The sequence below is a fragment of the Danio rerio genome, chromosome 24 (genome assembly GCF_052040795.2).
Source record: "Danio rerio strain M-AB ecotype USA chromosome 24, GRCz13ab, whole genome shotgun sequence".
Lineage (NCBI taxonomy): Eukaryota > Metazoa > Chordata > Actinopteri > Cypriniformes > Danionidae > Danio > Danio rerio.
In genome coordinates this window covers 38,675,233-38,700,000 of record NC_141044.1, presented here as the reverse complement: position 1 = coordinate 38,700,000, position 24,768 = coordinate 38,675,233, and the positions used below count along the sequence as shown (strand labels likewise).

General features: G+C 37.4%; 1 protein-coding gene across 2 annotated transcripts in view; it reads left to right on the top strand.

The window, feature by feature from the left end:
- Positions 1-24,768, top strand: part of dtna (dystrobrevin, alpha) — a 59,011-nt gene that overhangs the window by 2,782 nt on the left and 31,461 nt on the right. Inside the window, exons 2-7 of one of the 2 annotated variants that reach the window (XM_087308913.1) lie at positions 2,644-2,711; positions 12,444-12,524; positions 13,157-13,370; positions 19,665-19,750; positions 20,425-20,579; positions 23,367-23,472. In XM_087308913.1, coding sequence (XP_087165039.1) covers positions 2,644-2,711; positions 12,444-12,524; positions 13,157-13,370; positions 19,665-19,750; positions 20,425-20,579; positions 23,367-23,472 — 710 coding nt within the window. 2 annotated transcript variants of the gene reach the window in all.

Genomic DNA, 24,768 nt, shown 5'->3' with positions numbered 1-24,768 from the left:
AAATCTTTAATTAGAGTCTTAAAACAGATTAATGTCATCAAATCATTCTTACTGAACTTACAGAAACTTTCTGATTAGATTTAATTGTATATTTATTTATTAACTTGATAATACTGCTGTTGTTTTCTCACAGTATAAATAGATTGCCATTGTACTGAATGTCTCGAGACCTTGATCTTGTAAAAGTAATTTTTAATCAGGGTCAGTGCCGTTCAAACACCCTCTGGAATGTGAATCATATCAAAATGTCTCTTTGCAAGAGTACAGGAAGATAAAAATACAGTATGAAATACACCAAGGATTGTGTTTTTTTTTATGTGTGTGTTAAAGTCAGGGTTCATACGGTCATAAAAATCCTGGAAAAGTCAAGGAATTTTGACATGGCGTTTTCCATGCCTGGAAAAGTTTTGGAAAAACAGAAAAACCCAAAAAGTTATGAAAAAGTCATGGAAATTAGTTTAACAAATATCTGTTAAACTTGAGTTAGGGCTGAGCGATATTGGAAAAATCTGACATTACAATATTTTTTGTTTCTGTGATTGATTGGGGGTATTTTGTAGAGGAGGGAATCTCGAATAATATATAACAACTAAATTACAAGCATAGATAAATAAATAAAGATAAAAGTGAATTATAGTTTTCAGGTATTCACTATTCAGGTACAGATATTGAATAATGCAGAGTTCAGACTGCATGATTTTAGCCTCGATTTTGACTCGCAGACAGGATTTGAGAAATCGCCAACAAATGCCTGAAATCACAGGCAAATCGGTGCTCATGCACGTGAGTGACAATCACACAGTATGAACTATCAAAGACGCAAACTGAGGGTGCTTTCACACCTGTGAATCGATTCAGTTGTTCCAAAACCGAGATTACAAATGTTACATTGTTGCTCTTTGCTCTTGGAGCGGTTCGCTTTCACACTGCAAAGTTTCTAATCGGACCAAAAGAGCTAAAACAAGTCACGTGTGAGTAAACTCTCCTCACATTGATCAGGGTCAGGGTTTATTTTGCAGTGTCCCGCTCAGCTGTCAGGAGAGGTGGTGGTTTGGTGGTGATTGACAAGGTGCGCGAGCGTGCGACGTGTCTGAGGAGAAATGCGGTGGGGAGGGGTGAGAAGGGTGCACGACGATGCCTATATGAGGACCGGGAGGGAGACGCGAGATTACCGGGAGATCATCACTAGTTTGCGGGCATCCGGAGACTCCCGAAACTTCCCGCTCAACTCATAATTCTTTCTTCATATAGCCGTATGCCTATTACATATCCATAAAACACTGTGATATAACCGCGCTCGGATCGGATCACTTTCTCACTGCAATCGAACTGCTCCAGGGTTCGTTTCAATCGAGCCGAGACCACCTCACTCAGGCGGTCTCAGAGCGATTACTTTGGCGTGGAACAGAGCGCGATTGCCCTGTTCACATATGCCAAACGAACCGCGCTAACTGGGCAAACGAGACAGGTTCCGAAACAAAAGTTTAGGTGTGAAAGCACCCTGAGAGAATCGCCGATGAGTCGCCGATGCCTGTGAGATATTTGGCGTGCTAAATATCTGGAGCTGTCGGCAATTCAAATCATGCCGTGTGAAATGAGTTTTGACTGAAAATAACATTGGCGATTGCCTACGATAATGAGAGAGCAGCATTTACTTGTGTGTGTGTGTGTGTGTGTGTGTGTGTGTTTGTACCTGCAGGCCAGCGGGAGGATGGGGGAGAGGTTAAAAGCGCTCATTTTCGGTATATTTAGACTCAAGAAATGGAGGAAAACTAGCAGAGGTTTGACAGGAGCACCCGTGTCTGTTTGACATTTCATACAGAAAGTTAAAAAAGAAAGTTGAGGAGAAATTGCTATTTCCCTTCAAATGAAGGTGAGCAAATATGTACATTTTCTACCCCATTAAAGGCTCCTTTCTTGTTATGTAGTAATAACAAGAGATATGGGCCGTGTTTTTGGCTGTGAGACGTAGTTTGGACAAAGTTGTCAGCCATTCTTCCTATTGTAAAGTTATGCGATGTGAAAGCCCCTGTCGCCGATCCATCTTGCAGTGTAAACAAAGCAGCAACAAAACGCAAGCCCAGATAGTCAAGCAGTGTGAAAACATCTGTGACACGACTTCTTTAAAAATCTTGCAGTCTGAACTCGGCATAATCAACACTGCATAGTCTTCATTGTATATTATTTAATCTTTAATTTATTTATTATACAAAAAAAAGTCTTGTGTTTGGATGTTTTAATATTGAAATGTTCACACAGTCGTAGGCCTTAAAGGGACAGTTTAAAAAAATAGCTTAAGGGGGCTAATAATACTGACCTTAAAATTGGTTTAAAAAATAAAAACTGCTTTCATTCTAGTTGAAATAAAACAAATAAGATTTTCTCCACAAGAAAAAATATTATAGGAAATACTGTGATAATTTCCTTGCTCAGTTAAACATCATCTGGGAAATGTTTGGGGAAAAAATGCACAGGAGAGCGAATAATATTAACTGTATATACAGTATGTTGTAGATGTTGTTTTACCTATCATAATATTTAATTAGCTTTATGTTGATCTGAAGATTCATTTTCAGTCCAGTTAGCCGTCACAGCTGTGAGACTCCTGTCACACTGTCCTTTTTGTGTTCTGTGTGTTTGCAGAATGATTGAAGATTCAGGCCGAAACAGCAGCACCATGGCAGACAGAAGGCAACTGTTTGCTGAAATGCGTATGTATTGCACTGATATAGTGCTCATTCAATGTAATATGAACATAAGAAGACATGTGCTTCCATTCAAAATGTTATTTATTATTATTTTTTTAATAATAACAATACTTTCTAATTAGCAAGGATTTATTGAATCAAGTAAAACGACAATAAATTAAGTTATAATATTTCAAACAGATGTTTTTTTAAAGAGCAATTCCAGCGTTATGGATGTGACATTTGCAGTAAAAACTCAAAACATAAATTCGCATAGAAAGTATACACTAACATTATATTGAAACATCTGTTTATATTTTCCAAAACTACTAACCACAGAGTTATAAGATCAGACAAATATCAATCTGTAAACATCTTTTATATTTTAAATGAGGGAAATTAACATGTATATGAACAAAAAGATATGCAGGTTTACACTAAACTACCCCGGTTTCCCCCCTCCATCCAAAAACATGCTAATTAAGTTAATGACTAATCCAAATCTGCACCATAGACATGCTCCTATAAGTAGTTATCTCTTAAGAGCAATCACTCTCTGTTTATTAGCTTCTATAGCAGAGGAGTTCTTGAGATCTACCTGAGCTCAAACTCCCTTCTCGTCTTGCAAACGGGAGGGTGTCCCAGGCTCGAGGATCTTATGAGATCAGGGCTCTCAATCATCAGCTAAGTGTGAACTCTTGAAACAGTGATAGCGCAAAAAAGAGCATCACATGTCTGATTATTTTGTTCCATATAAAGTTATGGGTCAATCATGGATAAAAACAAGCATGTAGCTACAAACATACATCTTATGGAACATCACTATTCAGTTTACTAACACCATTGACATTCAGTTCACTTCCAAGTGAAAAAAAATAAATAACTCACTCGTCTAATCTTCAAGAAGTGCCTACAGTTACTTCTTCCGTCACATTTTCTGGCTGACTTTACTCGCTTTGTTTCTGTCTCCTGCTATCCTGATCCAGGGACGCAGTTTCATCTTCTTGAAATCTCTTTTGATCAGGCTCATTATCAGATTTGCTTGTGGTTTTTAAAAAAATGAAATTATGTTTGTCTGACTCTTTGCCATTTTAAAAACACATATATTATTCAGGTAGACCGCTATGCCATTATTTATTTTCGCTGCTCACTGCGCACAAACAATCACCAACCAATAAGAGTGATTGTTAACATAAGAAAGCCGATTGGCTGTAAGTATTGTTGAGGGCCAATAGTTAAGCGTGCCTTTTGCTTTAACTTGCGCATGGTGACTACTGCTATGTGTGAGTACGTACACACACAATCCACACAGCCATAGCTTGCACTCGTTCACATTCTATCACACACACACACACACACACACACACACACACACACACACATTGAAATTTTTTTCAACACACTTTAAAACATAATAGTTTTAATAACTCAATTCTAATAACTGATTTAGTTTATCTTTGGCATGATGACAGTAAATAATATTTTACTAGACATTTTTCAAAATACTAGTATTCAGCTTAAAGTGGCATTTAAAAGCTTAACTAGGTTAATTAGGCTAATTAGTTAGGGTAATTAGGTAGGTTATTCTATAACGATGTTTTTTTCTGTAGACAATTGAAAAATTATTTAGCTAAAAGGGGCTAATCATTTTGACCTTAAAATGGCTTTTAAAAAATTCTAAACTGCTTTTATTCTTGCCGAAATAAAACAAATAAGACTTTCTCCAGAAGAAAAAATATTATCAGACATACTGTGAAAATTTCCTTGCTCTGTTAAACATCATTTGGGAAATATTTAAAAAATAAATAAATTTGAAGGGGGGATAATAATTCTGACTTCAGCTGTATCTGACATTTTCAGGAACAGGATCCAGCAAGATCCGGCTCAAATTAAGCACTGACTGTAAAATACAAACCTACACACACACACACACACAAAAAAACTTAGAAAGGGTTTCGCTATTTTGATGAAAACTTAATTTTTTTCACGGCAGAGTTGACATTTGCATGGAATTGTTCATATTCTTTAAAGTGTCCTGAAAAAAATGTTTCACGTGTTAAATGTTTAAACAGTAATAATGATAATAAATGCAAATCAGAGGCTAACCTAATGACTTTAAAACTTAGACTTTAAAACACACAGCCATCTCACCTATTCTGTTGTCAATTTTACATCTGTACACATCAGAAAGTGTTATGGAGGTCTAGTTTAGCATACATGCAAACACACACAAAATGATATATGCTGATTGTTCAATCTACTCGTTTAAAATAAGTTGAAACAAAACACTTATTGAAAACTAAAATGTTTAATATGTTTACTGTTTAATCCACTTAAGTTAGTTTTAAAAAGTAAGTTACCTTATTTGTTTTGTGTTGGTGCAACCAAGAACCTGAGTATTTTTTAGAGTATAAGTTTGATTTTAAATAAGTAATTTTTTACTCTTTTTGTTTTTATTTCCTTAAAAGAACTATAAAATCCAGAACTTGTTATAATTGCCTTTATTTTTCGTCAATCCTCTACAACCTTGTTGCAGTTCATTTTTCTGGTTCACAATGACTACAACCTTTTTAAAGAAAGTGCAACATCACACTCTGTGGGAGCTGTCATTTTAGTGTAATATTAGAGGGGGGAATTATGAAATGAAAAAAGGTCAATTAGCATACTGTTATTCTCTTATTTTGATCATTATTGCGGTAGCGTTTGCTTGGGAAATTTAGCTATAGTTGTTTTGAGTGTTTATAATTTGATTTAATTTGGCTGATGTAAACTTTCCAGTTTTCGATGATGTTGGTACAGCCCGAGGGTGTGGCTTCAGTCTCTAAAAAGACTCCCCTGGCTTAAAGCTGGCAGTCTTGATGCGAAATAAACAAGCAACCTATTTGTGTACTTGGATCTTTGTGGATTATCCAGTTAGTGTATTGTTGCATTTATTTTACATTTTGCGCGATTTTTATTTATTTGGGGATTTTTGCTCACCTGTAAATATTTTTGCAAACATTTTAAGGGATTAAACATCATATTCTGGCACAGGACATCATTGCATTCTCTCTCCATTGACTAGAAGTGATTTTTTTTCACTGTTGGGTGACGTGCGTGTATAACCAGCTGACATGCTACCCAATACAAGGAGTCAGACTGTGGAGGGAACAGATCCAGATGTGGAACAAGGTGCTGTTGGAGGTGTTTCAGAAGAGCAACTCGTGTCTACAGCCGGAGGAGATTCTCCAATCACAGATTGGCCACAAATGCTAGAGTCGTTCATGCAGTATCAATGGGAGTGGGACGAGAGGCAAGAGAAAAAGGCTGCTTTCCTTGATCAAAGCTGCAAGGTCCTTAACCATCAGCTCAGTCAAATGCAGCTAGACATGGATCGGATGCGAGAAAGAGCTGCAGAGCAGGGGATAGACTGTGAACCACGAACGGCAAGACTTGAGGAGTGTGATGACATTGAACACTATCTTAGCACTTTAGAAACACTTGCAGACATGCATCAGTGGCCGAAGGAGGACTGGGCTGTTCGCTTTGTACCCTTATTGTCAGGCAAAGCTCAAAGTGCATTTGTGACGATGAACCCCTCACAAACCAGAGACTACGATCAGGTAAAAGCTGCAATTCTAAAAAAATATGAAGTCAATGCAGAGACATATCGGCTGAGATTTCGGTCCCTGAGTACGCCTGCAGACGAGACGCCTAAAGAGCTGTGTATGCGCCTGAAGGACTCGTTCTACAAATGGGTAAACTATGAGCAATTCAACAATCGAAACTTTATGGAGACACTTGTGCTGGAGCAGTACCTGCGAGTGCTGCATCCTGATGTGAGGTCTTGGGTGAAAGCAAGAAATCCTGACACTGCGGATCATGCTGCAACACTGGTGGAAGCCTATATTGCTACTCAAAAACCTAATATTGCTACTCAAAATGGATCAGGAACAACTCGATATGATGGCATCCAGCACTACTCAAAGGGTAAGTCTGAGGGGTTAGAAGTGGGTTCAAACTCTCAAAGATGTACCAAGGTTTTTACGTCCTCCACAACTTCTGGTAGAATCCCCCAGAAAGTAGCTAAGGGAGAGAGTGTTGTATGTTTTAACTGTGGTCAGTGGGGTAATATTCGCCCCACTTGCCCTCTCAAAAAGCCCAAGATAAAAAGACTTTCTGTGCCCTGGCCTGAAAGTTTAACTACACAGTCTGATCTAGAGCCAGTCATCACTGATCAGCCAATTCCAGCTTTGCTGAACACAGGTAGTTCCCTGTTTCTTGTTTCCCTTGTTTAACTCTTTTCCCGTCAGCTAAATTTTTGTTAAGTTGCCACCACCAGCATTTTGGATGATTTTGACCTAGATTCGACAGCCCTCAGAATATTAGCTACACTGTAAAAATAAGTTGACTTAACTTACAATTTTAAGGCATACAGCTTCAGGACATTTTTGAGTTTACTCAATAAATCTAGTTAAGTGCAGTACTTTCTTCGAAAGTTGAGTCAACTTTTTTTTCAGTATACTTTGAAAATATGAGCATGTTTTATATCTGAATAAAGAACAAAGCATTTGCCTTAAAACAACAACTATATTTTATATAATATACAATTGAAGTCTAAATTATTAGCCCCCCTTTGAATTTTTTAAATCTTTTTAAAATGTTTCTCAAATAATGTTTAACAGAACAAGGACATTATTTATTAGACATTTTGATTTTGAACAAAGCCCGAGATCCACCCAACAAAATATGTAAAATAAAGATAAAAACAGTAATACTGTAATAATAAGTACAAAATCAGGATTGAAACATAAATGATACAGTCTCTCTCGTATTTGATCAAAATTGTACAGTTTCTTTACTGGCTCCATTTATTTTGGCTGTGGTGTATTCCAGACTAATAATGTCCAGTAGACAGAGCCTCCAGGATAGATCAGTTGGAGCAGATGGATCCAGCCATAGTTTCAGGATTGTTTTTTTGCAGCAGTCAGAACAACTGACCCTTTTTTGGTTGATGGATAAAGAGAGTGATGAATCGTCCAGCATAAGAAAAAAACAATGGGTGGCATTGGATAGAGCAAGGAAATTTTCACAGTCTGATAATATTTTTTCTTCTGGAGAAAGTCTTATTTGTTTTATTTCAGCTAGAATAAAAGCAGTTATTAACTTTTTAAACACCATTTTAAGGACAAAATGATTAGCCCCTTTAAGCTATATATTTTTCAGATAGTCCACAGAACAAACCATTGTTACACAGAAACTTGCCTAATTACCCTAACCTACCTAGTTAACCTAATTAACCTATTTAAGCCTTTAAATTTTACTTGTAAGGTGTGTAGAAGTGTCTACATTAAAAGTACACATTAATACCTAAAAAATTAATAGGATCACTTTTGTATTTTTTAAGTACTAATATGTCCCCTTAAAGTATTAATATGGACCTTTAAGGTGCAAATTTGTACCTTTTGAAAAGGCACCACAACAGTGACAGCTTGCAGAGCATGGAAATAATATTTTTTTTTAATTCCTTTTTTATTGAACATTTTGATTTTGAACAAAGCTCGAGATCCACCCAACAAAATATGTAAAATAGTAATGTTGTAAAAATAAGTACAAAATCAGGATTGAAACATAAATGATACAGTCTCTCTCATATTTGGCCAAAATTGTACAGTTTCTTTACTGTACAAGAAATTGTACAGTTTCTTTATTTTGGCTGTGGTGTATTCCAGACTAATAATGTCCAGTAGATAGAGCCTCCAGTATTGTCAGTTGGAGCAGATGGATCCAGCCATAGTTTCAGGATTGTTTTTTGCAGCAGTCAGAACAACTAACAGAGTCAGTTTTTGGTTGATGGATAAGGAGGGTGATGAATCGTCCAGCATAGGAAAAAGCAATGAATGGCATTGGATAGAGCAAGAAAATGTTCACAGTATGTCTGATAATATTTTTTCTTCTGGAGATAGTCTTATTTGTTTTATTTCAGCTAGAATAAAAGCAGTTTTTAATTTTTCAAACACCATTTTAAGGACAAAATTATTAGCCCCTTTAAGCTATATATTTTTCAGATAGTCTACAGAACAAACCATCGTTATAATATAACTTGCTTAATTACCCTAACCTCCCTATAGTTAACCTAAATAACCTAGTTAAGCCTTTAAATGTCACTTTAAACTGTATAGAAATGTCTACCTTAAAAGTATACATTAGTACCTAGAAATGAGGAGGAACACTGTATGTTTTAAGTACTAATATGTACCCTTGAGGTATCAATATTTACCTTTAAGGTACAAATTTGTACCTTTTGAAAAGGCACCACCCCAGTAACAGCTTGCGTACCTTTATTTCTGAGAGTGTAGATTTGTAAAATACGGGAGAATCCCTGGAAAAACGGGAGAGTTGTTAGGTATGAAGTAAACTATATGTAAAAACAAAAACTATAATAGTATGCTTTAAATAAAAGTTAGTCAACACAGGTGCCTTTTCAGGGTCTTAACATGTTGTGTTTGATTCATCATAACACTCTCTGACCGAGTTAAGATTAAGGGAAGAGATTTCTTTGAGTGAGTTGTGATTATGCTACCAGATACCCTAAGGCTTTCCCACTAAGAGAGATAAGAAAGTAGTCAATGCACACCTTAGATTTTTAGTGTCTAAACTTCATTGGCAACACCCTTCCAAAGGTTTATCAATTACTGGGTATAAAGAGAGTATGAACCAACCCCTTACCATCCTCAGACTTATTCTCCGGCTGGTGGAACATTTCAATCAAATCTAAAAACCATGCTGAAGAAACTTGTGTCTAATACAGGAAAGGACTGAGATGAATGGCTGCCATTTCTTCTGTCAGCATATATGGAGGTGTTTCAGGTATTTACTGGCTTTTCACACTTTGAACGTCTAAACCACAGGTCACCCTTTGCACACAAGATCAAATGGATGTTTGGATGAATTAAGGGAGAGTTGGGAAACTACCGATAATCCAGGCAAGAACGAAATTCGCTCCTGTGTGCTGCTGCTAAAGACAACTGTACAAGCAGGACATAACCTCTAGCAGTTTCAAGCATGCCAGAAGAAGTGGTATGACAGAATGGCTGTACGTTTGAGCCAGGGACAACGGTTCTGTTACTGCTACAAATTGCTGACCCCTACCAAATAAAGCAGAAGGTGAGCCCTAATATTTGATATTAGATCCCATCCGGAGCACAACCTTTGCAAACCGTCCATGTGAAAATGCTAAAAGAGTATGTTCATTCCCCATGGCCAGATCCTGCAACCTGCCAATGTAGACAGAGGAACAATACCTGCCAGTTCAAGACATCGGAATGACAACCTAAAGCAGGAACTTCTTTAAAGCCTCAGCTTTTCATGGAGACTCCTGGCAGAACTAACCTAATCCAACATCAGATCACACTTAAAGACTCCAAAACAGTTTCGTCAGCCAGCATATAGGATCACAGAGAGACTTCTACTAGTTATAAAGAAGTTGGAGATCGTGCAGAATCATTCAGTGCTTGGATTTCCGCAAACTCAACAATGTGAACAAATCTGACCCGTATCCCATGTGAAGTGTGGAGAGGATCGTAACAAACATGATCTCTTCAAAGTATACTGACAGGTTTCACTATAAGTAGAAAATGTAAGGATGCAACTGCAATATAAACCTATGGAGAGCTTCAGTTCTGTGTTCCACCCTTTGGGCTGAATGGCGCTCCAGCTACTTTTCAGAAGATGATGGATCAGGTCCTTGTTGTGACTGAAAATTTTGCAACTGCATACTTAGATGACATCATCATCTACTGTCAAACTTGGTAGGAGCATCGGAATAATCTAAATGTCCAAATAAAACTTTTTTGGTGGATGAAACATCATATTCTGGTCAGTGGCGTAGCGCAAAATGCGGAGGCCGCCCTGCAGGAATCACTGACGGGGCCCCCTGATGTATTAGTGACGCGATCACAAATTAAGGAGCGATCACAAATTAAGGAGCGGGGAAGGCAGGCGGGGTGGAGCGACAACGCGGGGAAGCCTTCACAAACTGAGGAGCGATCACAAACCGAAAGCGGCGAGAGCGTCAAAGTAGCCAGAAGTCATTCATTTTCAATGAGAACTGGCGGCGAGAAACAGCGCGGCACGTCTTCTCCGGGGTGTGAGCGTCAAGGAGAGATCAAATCAAGTCAACTTTGAGCTACGATATGACGCGGTTCAGCGGCAAGCAATCAGAATAAAGTAGTCCACCGCTTGAGAGGTGTTCAGAGAACACAGACCTGAGAACTTTGGTTCTGACCACAGTTGTTCCCAAGAGTTTGATTATTGCGGTTGCTGGATTTTCAACTATTGAAAATCGTGACGACGCGGGGCCCCCTAATCACGCGGGGCCCCCCCGCGGTGCGTGCCCTGCGGGCCCATCCGCTACGCCACTGATTCTGGTACAGCATGTCATTGCATTCCCTTTACAAACCATTAGACTTCCAACATAATGCATAAGAAGGATTTCTTAGAGAATTGTGTGACACTGAATATATATTTATCTCACTATCTACTTATTTAAGGGTGTTTTCACACCTACCTTATTTAGTTCGATTGAATCGCACTAGAGTTCGTTTTCCCTTTTGGTACGGTTCGTTTCAGCAGGTGAGAATGCAGCAATCGTACTCGAGTGCGCACCAAAAGCGGACCAAATAACCGTACCGAGACCTGCTTGAAGAGGTGGTCTCGGTACGCTTTCAAACGAACCCTGGAGCGGTTCGTTTGTGGTGAGAATATGATCCGTACTAAAACAGGTCTAACCGCAAAAAGTATTGCGCGTTTTGGACTAATTCAGCTGCCGTAGGCCGATGCGCTGTGCATTTTGGGATATGGAGGAAAAATATCCAACAGAGAGAGAGAGAGAGAGAGAGAGAGAGAGGGGAAAACATTACCTGATGGATCGTTGGTAATATTTCCGCAAGATGACCATGTCGCAGTTTAGCTAAATTAATTCACGCCTCCTCCTGCAGTGACGAGGGATGCATTAAACACTGTTTTCCAGCTGCGGCCGCGCTTCATTTTCGTAATGTATAGTTTGTCTAAAGCAGGGATACAATCAGCCAGTGCAGTCGTCCCTCCAGGGTTAAAGGTTTTGTTTACCTGCGGGAGTTCACTGGCATTTTCCCGCACGTGAATTCTGACCAATCAATAAGCAGTTTAGGAAATATGTTCAACAACATCTGGCCAATGAGAGATGTGGATTTTGTCAGATGACTGCATTTTGGTTCGTTTCAACTGGTTCGGACCAAAGCCAGCAGTGTGGTGTGAAAACGACCCAAAGACGGCAGAAGATGCAACAATGTATCATTTATTACCCTTGGTCCAGACCAAATGAAGCGAACTACAGATGTGAAAGCACCCTAAGTAATTTGTCTCGGAAATAAATAATATTTTCTGAAACATGCAGAGAAAAAAAAGCTGTATTTCACAATATTTTCACAACATTTTTATTTTTATTTTAATTTTTATTAAAATAATGCTGACTTTGAGTAAAAGAAACATTTTTAAATCACTAAGAACCATTTAAATAAGAGTATAATCATGCTAATATTTTAATAAAAGCTAACCTAAACCACCAGTGTAAGGTGTTCTGGCTGGTTCTACAACTTAAAAAGACTTTCAGAGGCTGACCAAAGCTTCCTAAACACCACCTTGATCAGCTTAAAGCAGATAAAATGTCTTAAGCTGATGTAAGTTCTGCATTTTGCCGTGTGTGTCCAGAAGATGTGATGTTTTCATCTGTCACAGGTGCACTAGATCTGGACTCCATCAGATTGTCCACTTACAGGACAGCGTGCAAGCTGAGATTCATCCAGAAGAGGTGCAATTGTAAGTATGATCGTCATTTTAACTTTAGTAAAACACAAATATATGCGCATTCGTCTGAGAATTATATGAAGCGTTTAGGTCAGAGATGAGACGACCTGTTTTGGTGTCTGCATCAATATGTTTTGTGAAAATAAAATGTTAAAAAATTATTTAACAATTGTTGGTGACAAATGGGTAGAATCTAGTGGTTTGGAGCACAGTGGTATGACATTTAAAAACACAATTAAAGGGAATTATAGGCAGTGTTGGGTAAATTACTTTTAGAAAGTAATTCTTAGGTCATTACAAACAGTATTTAAATTACTTTTATTAATACTTTGTCTGAAAAGTAACTTAATAGGTAGTTTAATTACTTAAACATTTATTAAAAAATAAACAAATCTCAATGTATGGGCAATACACTGATTGCCATTTTACTCTCTCTCGTAAATCAGTGTAAAAATGCATGATTGTCAACATTTTGCTCAGACAAGCATTCAGGTAAACCTATTCTATTGGTTATACTCGCCTATTTTACGGGTGATATAACCATTATAATAGATGTTTCATTTTGGATACTGAAAAATCTACTGTAGCCTTTGTGCCTTTTGCAGTTTCAGATGTTCTTATTTGTTTAATCCTTGTTTTTGCAGTGCATTTAGTGGATATCTGGAATATTATTGAGGTTTTCCGGGAAAACAGACTCAACTCTGTGGAGCTCAATACAGAATTCTCAGTGTCGCATTTGCAAGCAATACTGTCCACCATCTTTCAGCAGCTGAACAAGCGCTTGCCCACAACCCACCAGATCAACGTGGACCAGTCCATCTCGTACCTCCTCAACTTTCTGTTAACAGCATATGATCAGTAAGAAACCCACACACAATCATTTGCCTTAGATTTGTCTGAAAAGAGTGAACATAAGGTATGACAGGATTTACAGTTGAAGTCAGAATTATTCGCCCCCTTTGAGTTTTTTTTTCTTTTTTAAATATTTCATAAATGATGTTTAATAGAGCAAGGAAATTTTCACAGTATGTCTGATAATATTTTTTATTATTATTTGTTTTATTTCGGCTGGAATAAAAATAGTTTGAATTTTTTTTAAAAACCATTTTAAGGTCAAAATTCTGAGCCCCCTTTAAGCTATTTTTTTCCCAATAGTCTACAGAACAAACCATTGTTATACAATACATTCATTCATTTTCTTGTCGGCTTAGTCCCTTTATTAATCTGGGGTCGCCGCAGCAGAATGAACCGCCTGTTATACAATAACTTGCCTAATTACCCTAACCTGTCTAGTTAACCTAATTAACCAAGTTAAGCCTTTAAATGTTGTTTTAAGCTGTATAGAAGTGTCTTGAAAAATATCTAGTAAAATATTATTTACTGTCATCATGGCAAAGATAAAATAAATCAGTTATTAGTAATGAGTTATTAAAATTATTATGTTTAGAAATGTATAAAAAAAGAAAGGTTAAACAGAAATTAAGGGTAAAAAATAAACAAGGGCTAATAATTTAGGGGGGCTAATAATTCTGACTTCAACTGTACATATATATATATATATATAGTACAGAACAGCAGACAATAGTAAAAATGAGCAACAGCATTATATTCACAAATATTTACATATATATACAAATATTCACAAAAAACTGAACAAACAGTTGTTTAAGATTTGTGTGCCACAATTATTTGCACCCCTATAAAGTCCTGAGAATATATTTGAAGTATATTTCCTTTGATATTTAGCAATTTTAGTAGAACTAGGTGACGACAGTAAAAAGAAATTGGTCAGTCTCAACCTCTTATTTTTTACCCATATGGAAATCTGATGTATGGCAATATAATCAAAATATACATCCAATATTTATATACAAGTTAATGTTTGGATTTCTATGGCTGTGGCTCAGTGGTTAGCACTGTCACCTCACAGCAAGAGAGTTGCTAGTTTGAGTCTCAGCTGGGCCAGTTAATGTTTCTGTGTGGAGTTTGCTTGTTCTCCCTGTGTAGGCGTGGGTTTCCTCCGGGTGCTCTGGTTTCCCCCACAGTTCAACAACATGACGTATAAGTGAAATTGGGTGATTACCAGTACTGAGTTGCAGCTGAAAAGCCCTCGGCTGTGTAATACATATGCCCAAATAGTTGGCGGTTCATTCCGATGTGGCAACTTCTGATAAAAAATGGAGTAAACTTAAGGAAAAGTTAATGAAAAAATAAATGTTTGGTTTTCAGAGATATAAATATGCAGCATATATGTAATGGTGCTATCCAGGTAAACCTCACTACTCTGACCTTTGACCTCTGAAGGTGCTCTAGCGACAAATGCCAGAGGTGATATTCCTTTATGAGGTCTGTCTTTTAAAATATACTTGTAATGACTGAATCATTACACACTATAATTTATACATACACATATATATATATATATATATATATATATATATATATATATATATAGTAGCAGGGCCGCAACTGCACATTTGCTGACGGGTATGCGGCTTCAACTTTTGCGCACCCCCCTTCAATCCAACTAAATTTTATAACAGGCAAGTGATAAAATGTGGAAAATATTTCCATCAATAAATTAAAGATATTTTTTCATAAAGATATCAATATGCTTCAAAAAATACAGTTTCGCAGTTCTGAAAACAACTGAAATAGTATGAAGTAGTAAAAGGTATAATTACATTAAGCATGTAAAGTCGCAAAGAAATGCATCTGATACCACCCCAAATTTCTTCTCAATTTAATTTTCCCTCACTAAATGATTATATCACCTTGACTAGCCTTGCTTTTGGACTTTTTGTACTACATTTGTCAAAACAAAATGATAGACATGGGAGTCCTAAAGGGCAAAAGAACATTGCAATTACTTCTCACAAGACCAGCGACGTGATGATCTCAAGGATTCCATATCCGGGACCAGGCCATATCCTGAGCTGCTGCTGCGCTGATGGTCGTGGGGAGTGGAGAACATGAGTCTGATTCCAGCGACGCTCCAGGGACAGACGAGTCTTCGCTGAGGCCATCTTCCAGCCTAAACCACGACGAATGAAGTTCTGCACTAGACTTTTGGCCAGCGGAGAAATTAAAATGGTCGTGCCCAACTGAGTCTGGTTCTCTCAAGGTTTTTTTTCTTCACTCCTATCAGGTGAAGTTTTTTTTCCCTCTCCGCTGTCGCCACTGCCTCGCATGGTTCAGGATTGGTAGAGCTACGCATCGATGAATTGGCTCTTCAGTGTTTGAACTCTCAGTAATGATTAAATCACACTGAACTGAGCTAAACTGAACTGAACTTAAACACTAAAAACTGAACCACACTGTTCCAGTTACTGAACCACACTGTTCCAGTTACTATGACCATTTATGTGAAGCTGCTTTGACACAATCTACATTGTAAAAGCGCTATACAAATAAAGCTGAATTGAATTGAATTGAACATGCATACTGTGAGAAGTGTAAGGTCTGTCTTTGCAAGAACAATTGACTGAAACTGCTAAAAGTTAAATAAAAAAGACTGTCAAATGTTTAGTGTAAAAAAAAAAAAAACAGAAACAAGCAAAAGTTCTATTTAATTGAAATGTTATAACTTTGTTTGTAGCTAAAATTAAGCCGAAAAGAAATGAATGAATGAATGAATGAATCTAATAATATTGGGCTTGTTTTTGAAGCTTTGGTTGCTTGTTTATGGCAATAAATCTTTCTGCTAGTCTGAGTTTGTCTTTTCTGCCTTGCATCAGACCCTCACTAGCTCAACTCTCCCCTCGTCTGCTGGTTTTTACTCTGTTTTCCTGCATATTCTCTGGCTTTCATCTGCTGGATGTTGTTTACCCACATGCACACTCAGTTTTTTGAGATACAGCTAACCCTCCATTTTTGAAGTGTTCAATAAAACGAACATGGAAGCTTCTTAAAGCCTCCATCTGTGCTCGGGTCCATTTCTCTGCTCCTTGACAATCAGATTCCCATATGGGTGCAGGGGTATAAATATGAGGAACACGCTGGCCCTTTACTCAAAAATTCATCAAAATGCGTAGGGGCTAAAACACATCTCCGGTCCTGAGCTTTACAAAATGGAGTTTCTGCTTTAAGGAAAAAAAAAAAAAGAACACTGAGTGTGCCCGTTTCCCCCATCAGCGCAATAAGAAAGAAAATATGAAGAGCCATGTATCAGTCTGAAAGAGGATATTGTGTGTATTCTGTCCAAACACACCATTAGGAGGACGCTTCGAGTGCCCAAGTTTGTTTGCAGGAGTTGGTTTGGTCTCGGGGTCAGAGAGTTCAAATCTCCTATACTGTAATGTGATACATGGAAATATATGCATAATACATACAGTTGAAGTCAGAATTATTAGCCCCCCTTAGATTTATTTTTTCTTTTTAAAATATTTCCCAAATTATGTTTAACTGAGCAAGGAAATTTTCACAGTATGTCTGATAATATTTTTTCTTCTGGAGAAAGTCTTATTTGTTTTATTTCGGCAAGAATAAAAGCTGTTTTACATTTTTTATGAACCATTTTAAGGACAAAATTATTAGCTTCTTTAAGCTATATTTCTATTCAATAGTCAGACAGAACAATCCCTCTTTATTTAGTAACTTGCCTAATTACCCTAACCTGCCTAGTTAACCTAATTAAGCTAGTTAAGCCTTTAAATGTCACTGTAATCTGCATAGAAGTGTCTTGAAAAATATCTAGTCAAATATTATTTACTGTCATCATGGCAGAGATAAAATAAATCAGTTATTAGAAATGAGTTATTAAAACTATCATGTTTAGAAATGTGTTAAAAAAATCTCTCTGTTAAACAGAAATTGGGGAAAAAAATAAACAGGGGGTGAATAATTCTAACTTCAACTGTATATGACATACCAGTTCGTATTTGATTTGTATATATTTATACAACAGTTCTGTCTGGTTCTCGAATCTGATTGGCTGATAGCCTTGCAATATTGCACAATATCAGCACTCATAACGCCTTCTCAACCTTGTGTATTACTCTGGCCACATAAGGTGACAGCAGATCAATAAACTCACTACAGTTTGACAAAAATTGCAGCTGTTGGACAACATAATGTACTTTTAAGGCTTTTTTAAGGCGATAATAGTTGATTAGATTGCAACTATGCAGTTTATTTACTGCTTAAGAACAGTAAATATTTATAATTTTGGAGATTCACCATGTTCGCAACTATCAGCCTGACATACTGACATACTGAGCAGAGCAAAGACGGTTGACGTTCCGCCACAAAATGGCAACAGACACCGCATATTAAGTGCTTAAGGGAGAAAAACAGCGTCAATTATAAACCACAGCTGATCAAATCATTCTAAAACAGATTAGTGTTATTCTAAGTCTGTTTTTTTGGGATTAATTATTGAGAACTGATTGCAACAGAGAAATACTGGGAAATCTCTGTAGACTGATGACATTTCATGCTGTTCAGCCTTAAAATCTTAAAATGAGAGCAAAATCACCTGTTTTTCCATCACTTTAGCTCTAAAGTGATGTGTGTGAATGAGCAACAGTTTCTGCTGTTCTGACAGCAGCTGCAGATGTGAATATCTTTCATATAAATGTGTTTTTTAAGGCTCTCTGTGATTTTCTTTTTATTGTCAATGGTGGGCGAGCGGTTTTGAGCCAATGCACGCCTCCCACCAGTGCCTATAAACAGTCATGTGATATATATATATATATATATATATATATATATATATATATATATGCATTTGTAATTAAAATGGCTGAAAAAATACACATAATACCTAAGGTACCATTTTTGCCATTTATTTTTAATAAATTTGCTACAATTAAAAAAAAATCTTTTTTTCATATCATCATTATGGGGTATTTTGTGTAGGATTCTGAGGAAATAAATTAATTTAATCCATTTTGAAATAAGGCTGTAGCAAAAAAAATGTGGAAAAAGTGAAGCGCTATGCATACTTTGTGGATGCACTAAATATATTTAGTTACATATATAAATGGACATTTTCGCTAATATTTTTAAATAAATGTTGCATATTTAACACTGAATATCAACATTGAATATATGCATATATTTCCATACATCAGATTTCTATGTGTGGCTATAATTTGACATCACAAACTTTACCTTAAACAGTTTGGAAGGAATAATTAAAATAAAAAAGATTGAAATAACTTGAGCCTCTTCAGGTTTTTTTTCTTTCTTTTCTTTCTCTTCTTTTTTTTCTTTTTCTTTTTTTTTTTAATCTTCTTGGCTCATTTTTACAAAGGGTGCACATCAAAACACAGTCAAACCAAAACTTTTCACATGAGGGAGTAGGACAGTTCGTGTTAAAAAGACATCTATTAAACACCCAAAAATAGACGTCTTGACTAAAAGAAGGCTAAATTCTCACTGTCTACAGTATGAATATCTTCTAGAGATTCATCAATAGTCCCAAAGCAGACAGGAATGAATACGTGTTGTGAAGTCAGTCTGTTAGACCTCTATAAACTTTTACTGACAGCACAAGTCTAGCTTTGTTTTAGCCATGTTTGACACATCTAATAGACATCTTTTAGACACATTGTAATGTAAACGAGGATACCTAAATAAAATAAACTATGCCATATTAAAATCCATCATACATTTATACTGTATGAAAGTCTGAAAATACAGAAATTCATCTTTAAAGAATACACTGAGGACAAACAAATCACTGATAGTTGTGTAAATATTGTCATACTAACAGCTGTCTGTATTATTTTTGGATGGATGTAATCAATTACATACTGTAGCATTCTATCAAAGTTATCTGACATCATTAAAATGCATTTTGAAGAACTGAATGAATCCTTTATTAAAGGGATAGTTCACCCCAAAATGAAAATGTACTCATTATTTACTCTCTCACAAATGGTTCCAAACCTTTATGAGTTTTTATGTTCTGTTGAATGAGAAAGAAGATAATTTGAAGCATGCTGGAAACCTGTAACCATTGACTAACATAGTATTTATTCATCCTACTGTGGAAGTTAATGGTTACAGGTTTCTATCATCCTTCACAATATTTTGTGTTCAACTCCACCATCTGAGTGGGAGTAAATAATGAGTAATTATTATTTTGGGGGGTGAACTATCCCTTTAGGAATATTTTAGTTAGACTTTAACATCTTTTTTTTTTAGGGAAGGTGTGGGGAAGATCTCTGCTTTTGTGATGAAGATGGCTCTGGCTGCTCTTTGTGGAGGGAAGATTTTGGACAAACTAAGATGTAAGTTTCACTTTGGATTTGCCTTTGAACTGATGAGCGCTCAATGGTTTGATGCTGATTAATGGACGCATACGTGAATGGACTGGATTAATCATTCTATCATCATCATTTTAAAGGTCAGAGCAGCTGTCGTTACTTGAAAGTCACTTCTTAGCAAGAATTACACTCGCCTCTCATGACCTTGTCAGTGTGGGGAAAACTTTCCGAATCATTCTTAGCGATGAAACTTTAGTTGGGGGTTGAGAAGATTTTGAATTTGCTGTTCGAATGGTCTTTCGCATATCGAGACTTCATTTATTTGATGAAAACATACAGTAAAGCAGTGTTTCTCAACCATGTTCCCGGAGGACCACCAACACTGCATGTTTTGGATGTCTCCTTTGTCTGTTACAACCATTACAGTACAGATCTTTCAGTCTCTGCTAATGAGCTGATGATCTGATTGAGGTGTGTTTGGTTAAGGAGTATTTTATATGTATTAATATGTATTTTTATTCTTCTGATTTAATACAGTTTTCAGTTATAAATTCAGTATGTGGATAAGTAGAGGAAATACTGAACATTTCCCAAAATTAAACATACAAGGCTGTACACCTGAATCCTGCTTATTAGTTTTTTATTTACCTTGATCTAACGAAATAATTCCTAATGCTTGTCTTTTCTCTCCCCTCAAGACATATTTTCACAGATTTCAGACCCAAACGGGCTGATGATTTACTCACAGTTCGACCAGTTCCTCAGAGAAGTGCTGAAAGTGCCGGTGTCAGTGTTTGAGGGTCCGTCGTTTGGATACACTGAGCAGTCCACAAGATCCTGCTTTCCACAAGAGGTCTGTGAAGAGTTTCAATGTGGTTTCATGCAGAAAGCTTTTTGTCATGTCCTGGTTCAAAATATTGCTTAAAAGGATAGTTCAGCCAAAAACGAAAGCTCTGTCATTATTTACTGACCCTTCACATGTTTTTAACATATTTGAGTCCTGATGGACAGAAAAGAAGATACTTTGAAAAAAGCTGGCAGCCATTGAATTCTATAGTATAGTATAGTATAGTATAGTATAGTATAGTATAGTATAGTATAGTATAGTATAGTATAGTATAGTTTACACTACCTGGTAGAAGTCTTGTCCACAATCCCAGTTGTAAGTGCAACAAATAATAACTTGACTTCTAGTTGATCATTTGCAAAAGTGTTCGATGAATCCTCTGTTGAACTGCATCCCAATCATCACAAATACTGCAGAAGACCTACTGGAACCCGCATGGACCCAAGATTCTCATAGAAATCAGTCAAGTTTGGTGAAGGAAATATCATGGTTTGGGGTTACATTCAGTATGGCGGTGTGTGTGAGATCTGCAGAGTGGATGGCAACATCAACAGCCTGAGGTATCCAGACATTTGAGCTGCCCATTACATTACAAACCACAGGAGAGGGCAAATTCTCCTGCAGGATAGCGCTCTCTCTCATACTTCAGCCTCCACATCAAAGCTCCTGAAAGCAAAGAAGGTCAAGGTCCTCCAGGATGGCCAGCCCAGTCACCAGACATGAACATTATTGAGCATGTCTGGGGCAAGATGAAGGAGGAGGCATTGAAGATTAATCCAAATACGCTTTCTTTGCCATTCCAGATGACTTTATTAATATGTGATTTGAGTCATTGCAGAGATGTATGGATGCAGTCCTCCAAGCTCATGATGGAGTCAGACACATTATTCATTCTTTCTCCACTGCAGCATGACTTTATATTCTATACTGGACATTATTTCTGTTAAGTGACAAGACTTTAGTCTAAGCAAAGTCAGACCTTACTGTTCCTAAAACTTGGATAGGAGACAAGACTTTTGTCAGGTAGTATAGTATAGTATAGTATAGTATAGTATAGTATAGTATAAAACATAGCATAGTGTATTTTAGTATAGTATTTTATATATATATTTTTATTTTATTTACTGTGGATGTAGATGGCTACCAGTATTTTTTACGATATATATTTTTGTTTTCAATGGGGACCTGTTTTGGTCAACCTTTGGTGGTAAAAGTTCAAACGATTTTTTTTTAAATAAAACTTTATTGGATGGATGGATGGATGGATGGATGGATGGATGGATGGATGAATGGCTGGGTGAATGGATGAATGGCTGGATGGATGAATGGCTGGGTGGATGGATGAATAGCTGGATGGATGGATGAATGGCTGGATGGATGGGTGAATGGCTGGATGGATGGATTAATGGATGGATGAATGGCTGGATGAATGGGTGAATGGCTGGATGGATGGATTAATGGATGGATTAATGGATGGATGGATGGATGGATGGATGGATGGATGGATGGATGGATGGATGGATGGCTAGCTGGCTGGATGGATGGATGGATGGATGGATGGATGGATGGATGGATGGATGGATGGTTGGATGGATGGTTGGATGGATGGATGGATGAATGGCTGGGTGAATGGATGAATGGCTGGATGGATGGATGAATGGCTGGGTGGATGGATGAATAGCTGGATGGATGGATGAATGGCTGGATGGATGGGTGAATGGCTGGATGGATGGATGGATGGATGAATGGCTAGATGGATGGCTGGATTGATGGATTAATGGATGGATGGATGGATGGATAGATGGTTGGATGGATGGATGGATGGATGGATGGATGGATGGATGGATGGATGGATGGATGGATGAATGGCTGGCTGGATGGATGGCTGGCTGGCTGGCTGGATGGATGGCTGGATGGATGGATGAATGGATAGATAGATAGATAGATAGATAGATAGATAGATAGATAGATAGATAGATAGATAGATAGATAGATAGATAGATAGATAGATAGATAGATAGATAGATAGATAGATAGATAGATAGATAGATAGATAGATGGATCGATGGATGGGTGGGTGGATGGATGGATGGATGGATGGATGGATGGATGGATTGATGGCTGGCTGGATGGATGGATGGATGAATGGCTGGCTGGATGGATGGATGGTTGGATGGATGGATGGATGAATGGATGGATAGATGTCATCATTTGCTTTTCCTCTTCCCTCATCATTTACTTTAAAGAATGTTGGAAAAGGATTTCACCAAATATGATGTGATTCTAGATTAACATCTATGTTGATCCTGGAACAACCTTCCAATCAGCCAATCAGAATTAAGTGAAATGTTTTCAGTTTATGTTATGTTTAAGCTTACGGTTAGGGTGATGCACTTCTACATGATTGTTGTCCAACTATTATTCCCCTCTGATTTTGGGAACACTTTACAGTTATGGTTGGATTTAGGGGTAGGGAATAGGACTGGATTACATTTTCAATCAACGATGATGCTCCAGGATCAACATAGATGTTAATCCAGGATCGCATTGTACTTTTCAAAAACATGACGTGCTACAGATGTCAGCGGTTACTGGTTTTCAGCATTCTTCAAAATATCTGCTTTTGTGTTCAGCTGAATAAAGAAGTGAATAAAGATTTAGAACAAGTCAATTTTGGGGTGAATTATAAAAGATAGTTATTACATAAAGCATTTAAAATGTCTTTTGAAAATATACGAATAAATCTGTTTTTCTATGACATGCTAATGTTTACTAACCACTGTCCTTCTGCAGAAAAAGGTGACGCTCAATGTGTTTCTCGACACATTCATGTCAGATCCTCCTCCTCAATGTCTGGTTTGGCTTCCGCTGATGCACCGGCTGGCAAATGTTGAGAACGGTGCGTCTGTAACACATTTATTTCATTTTCATTATTTCAAACTTCAGCACTTCCTCCATTCATCACTCAATTAAAGGACAAATGTTGTGACTGTCTTCAAAGAATGAACAATTCATGTACAGCATGATTTAATCACTGTTCAACATGTACTAATGAATAATTCAAATACAAAGTTGTACCTGTAAAGTTAGGGATAAAGTGATCCAAGATGTTGTTATAGCAGAATAAACCCTGTCATGAAGCGGGGCACTGTTATAAAAAAGGCCAAAGGGCTTTATTCTATGAAAACAACCTTCCTAGATGTACTTTATCCCGCTTGTTACATGGATACTTGCCACAAAAAATAAAAATGAATCACAAAATGTTGTTTCTAGTCGTAATAATTTGAACGTAAAGCTGACAGAAACGAGAACAGCTGATGAAAGCTGATACAATAGCTTTTACATTATTCAGTCACAAGATGGCGCCACACAATGAAAAACGATAAGCTGACAGACACGAAACCATTTGAAGGAAGCTATGCAACCCATTCTGAAAACTTAGTCCCATGGAGATTTCTGGAGACCGCGAATTAAGTAACCGTAGGAACGTATGGCTGCATTTCGTTTTTTAAATGAACGATACGGGGCGGTATGACGCCGTTCCTTTTTGCGCTTACCAACTGACCGTTTACCTCGGTGTGGAAGGCTTTCCCACCGCAACCAGTTTGTCCTGTTAGCTCGTCATGTATGTCGACGGACGTGAGACGCAGAGAGGAGTTGACCACGACGATGACAGGGTTCGAGTCCAGGGAATAGTGATCCTAGAAATTAGGTAAGACAAAAACAGAATCTAAAAAATAAAATGAATAAGTGAATAACAGGGTGAGAATGTGGTGAATCCGAAATCGTGGTAAAAATCAGACCAGGGCTTTTCTTTTTCTGGACGGCTTTTGTAAATCATTGTTTAGGGTTGGGTTGGGTTTAGGGAAGTAAGTGGGCGGGCGGGTCAATCAATAAAATTAGTTGGGTTTAGGGATGGAGTAGGGTGGGTCAGTCGTCCGGTCAGTCAGTCATTCAGTCAGTCAGACGAACAGTCAGTCGACAGCGGCCTCTGGTGGGTATACGCGAGAACAGCAATCGTGAGAGAAATTTAAGATATGAAAAAGCGCACACAGTGGCCTCTCGTGGACAGCAAAAATATGTACCTCTCGGGAAGTATTCCGCGGTCTCCATAGGACTACATTTTCAGAATGAGTCTGTGTTGAAGCTATGCATTATTCATTCACAAGACAACGCCAAACAGTCAAAAACAGAC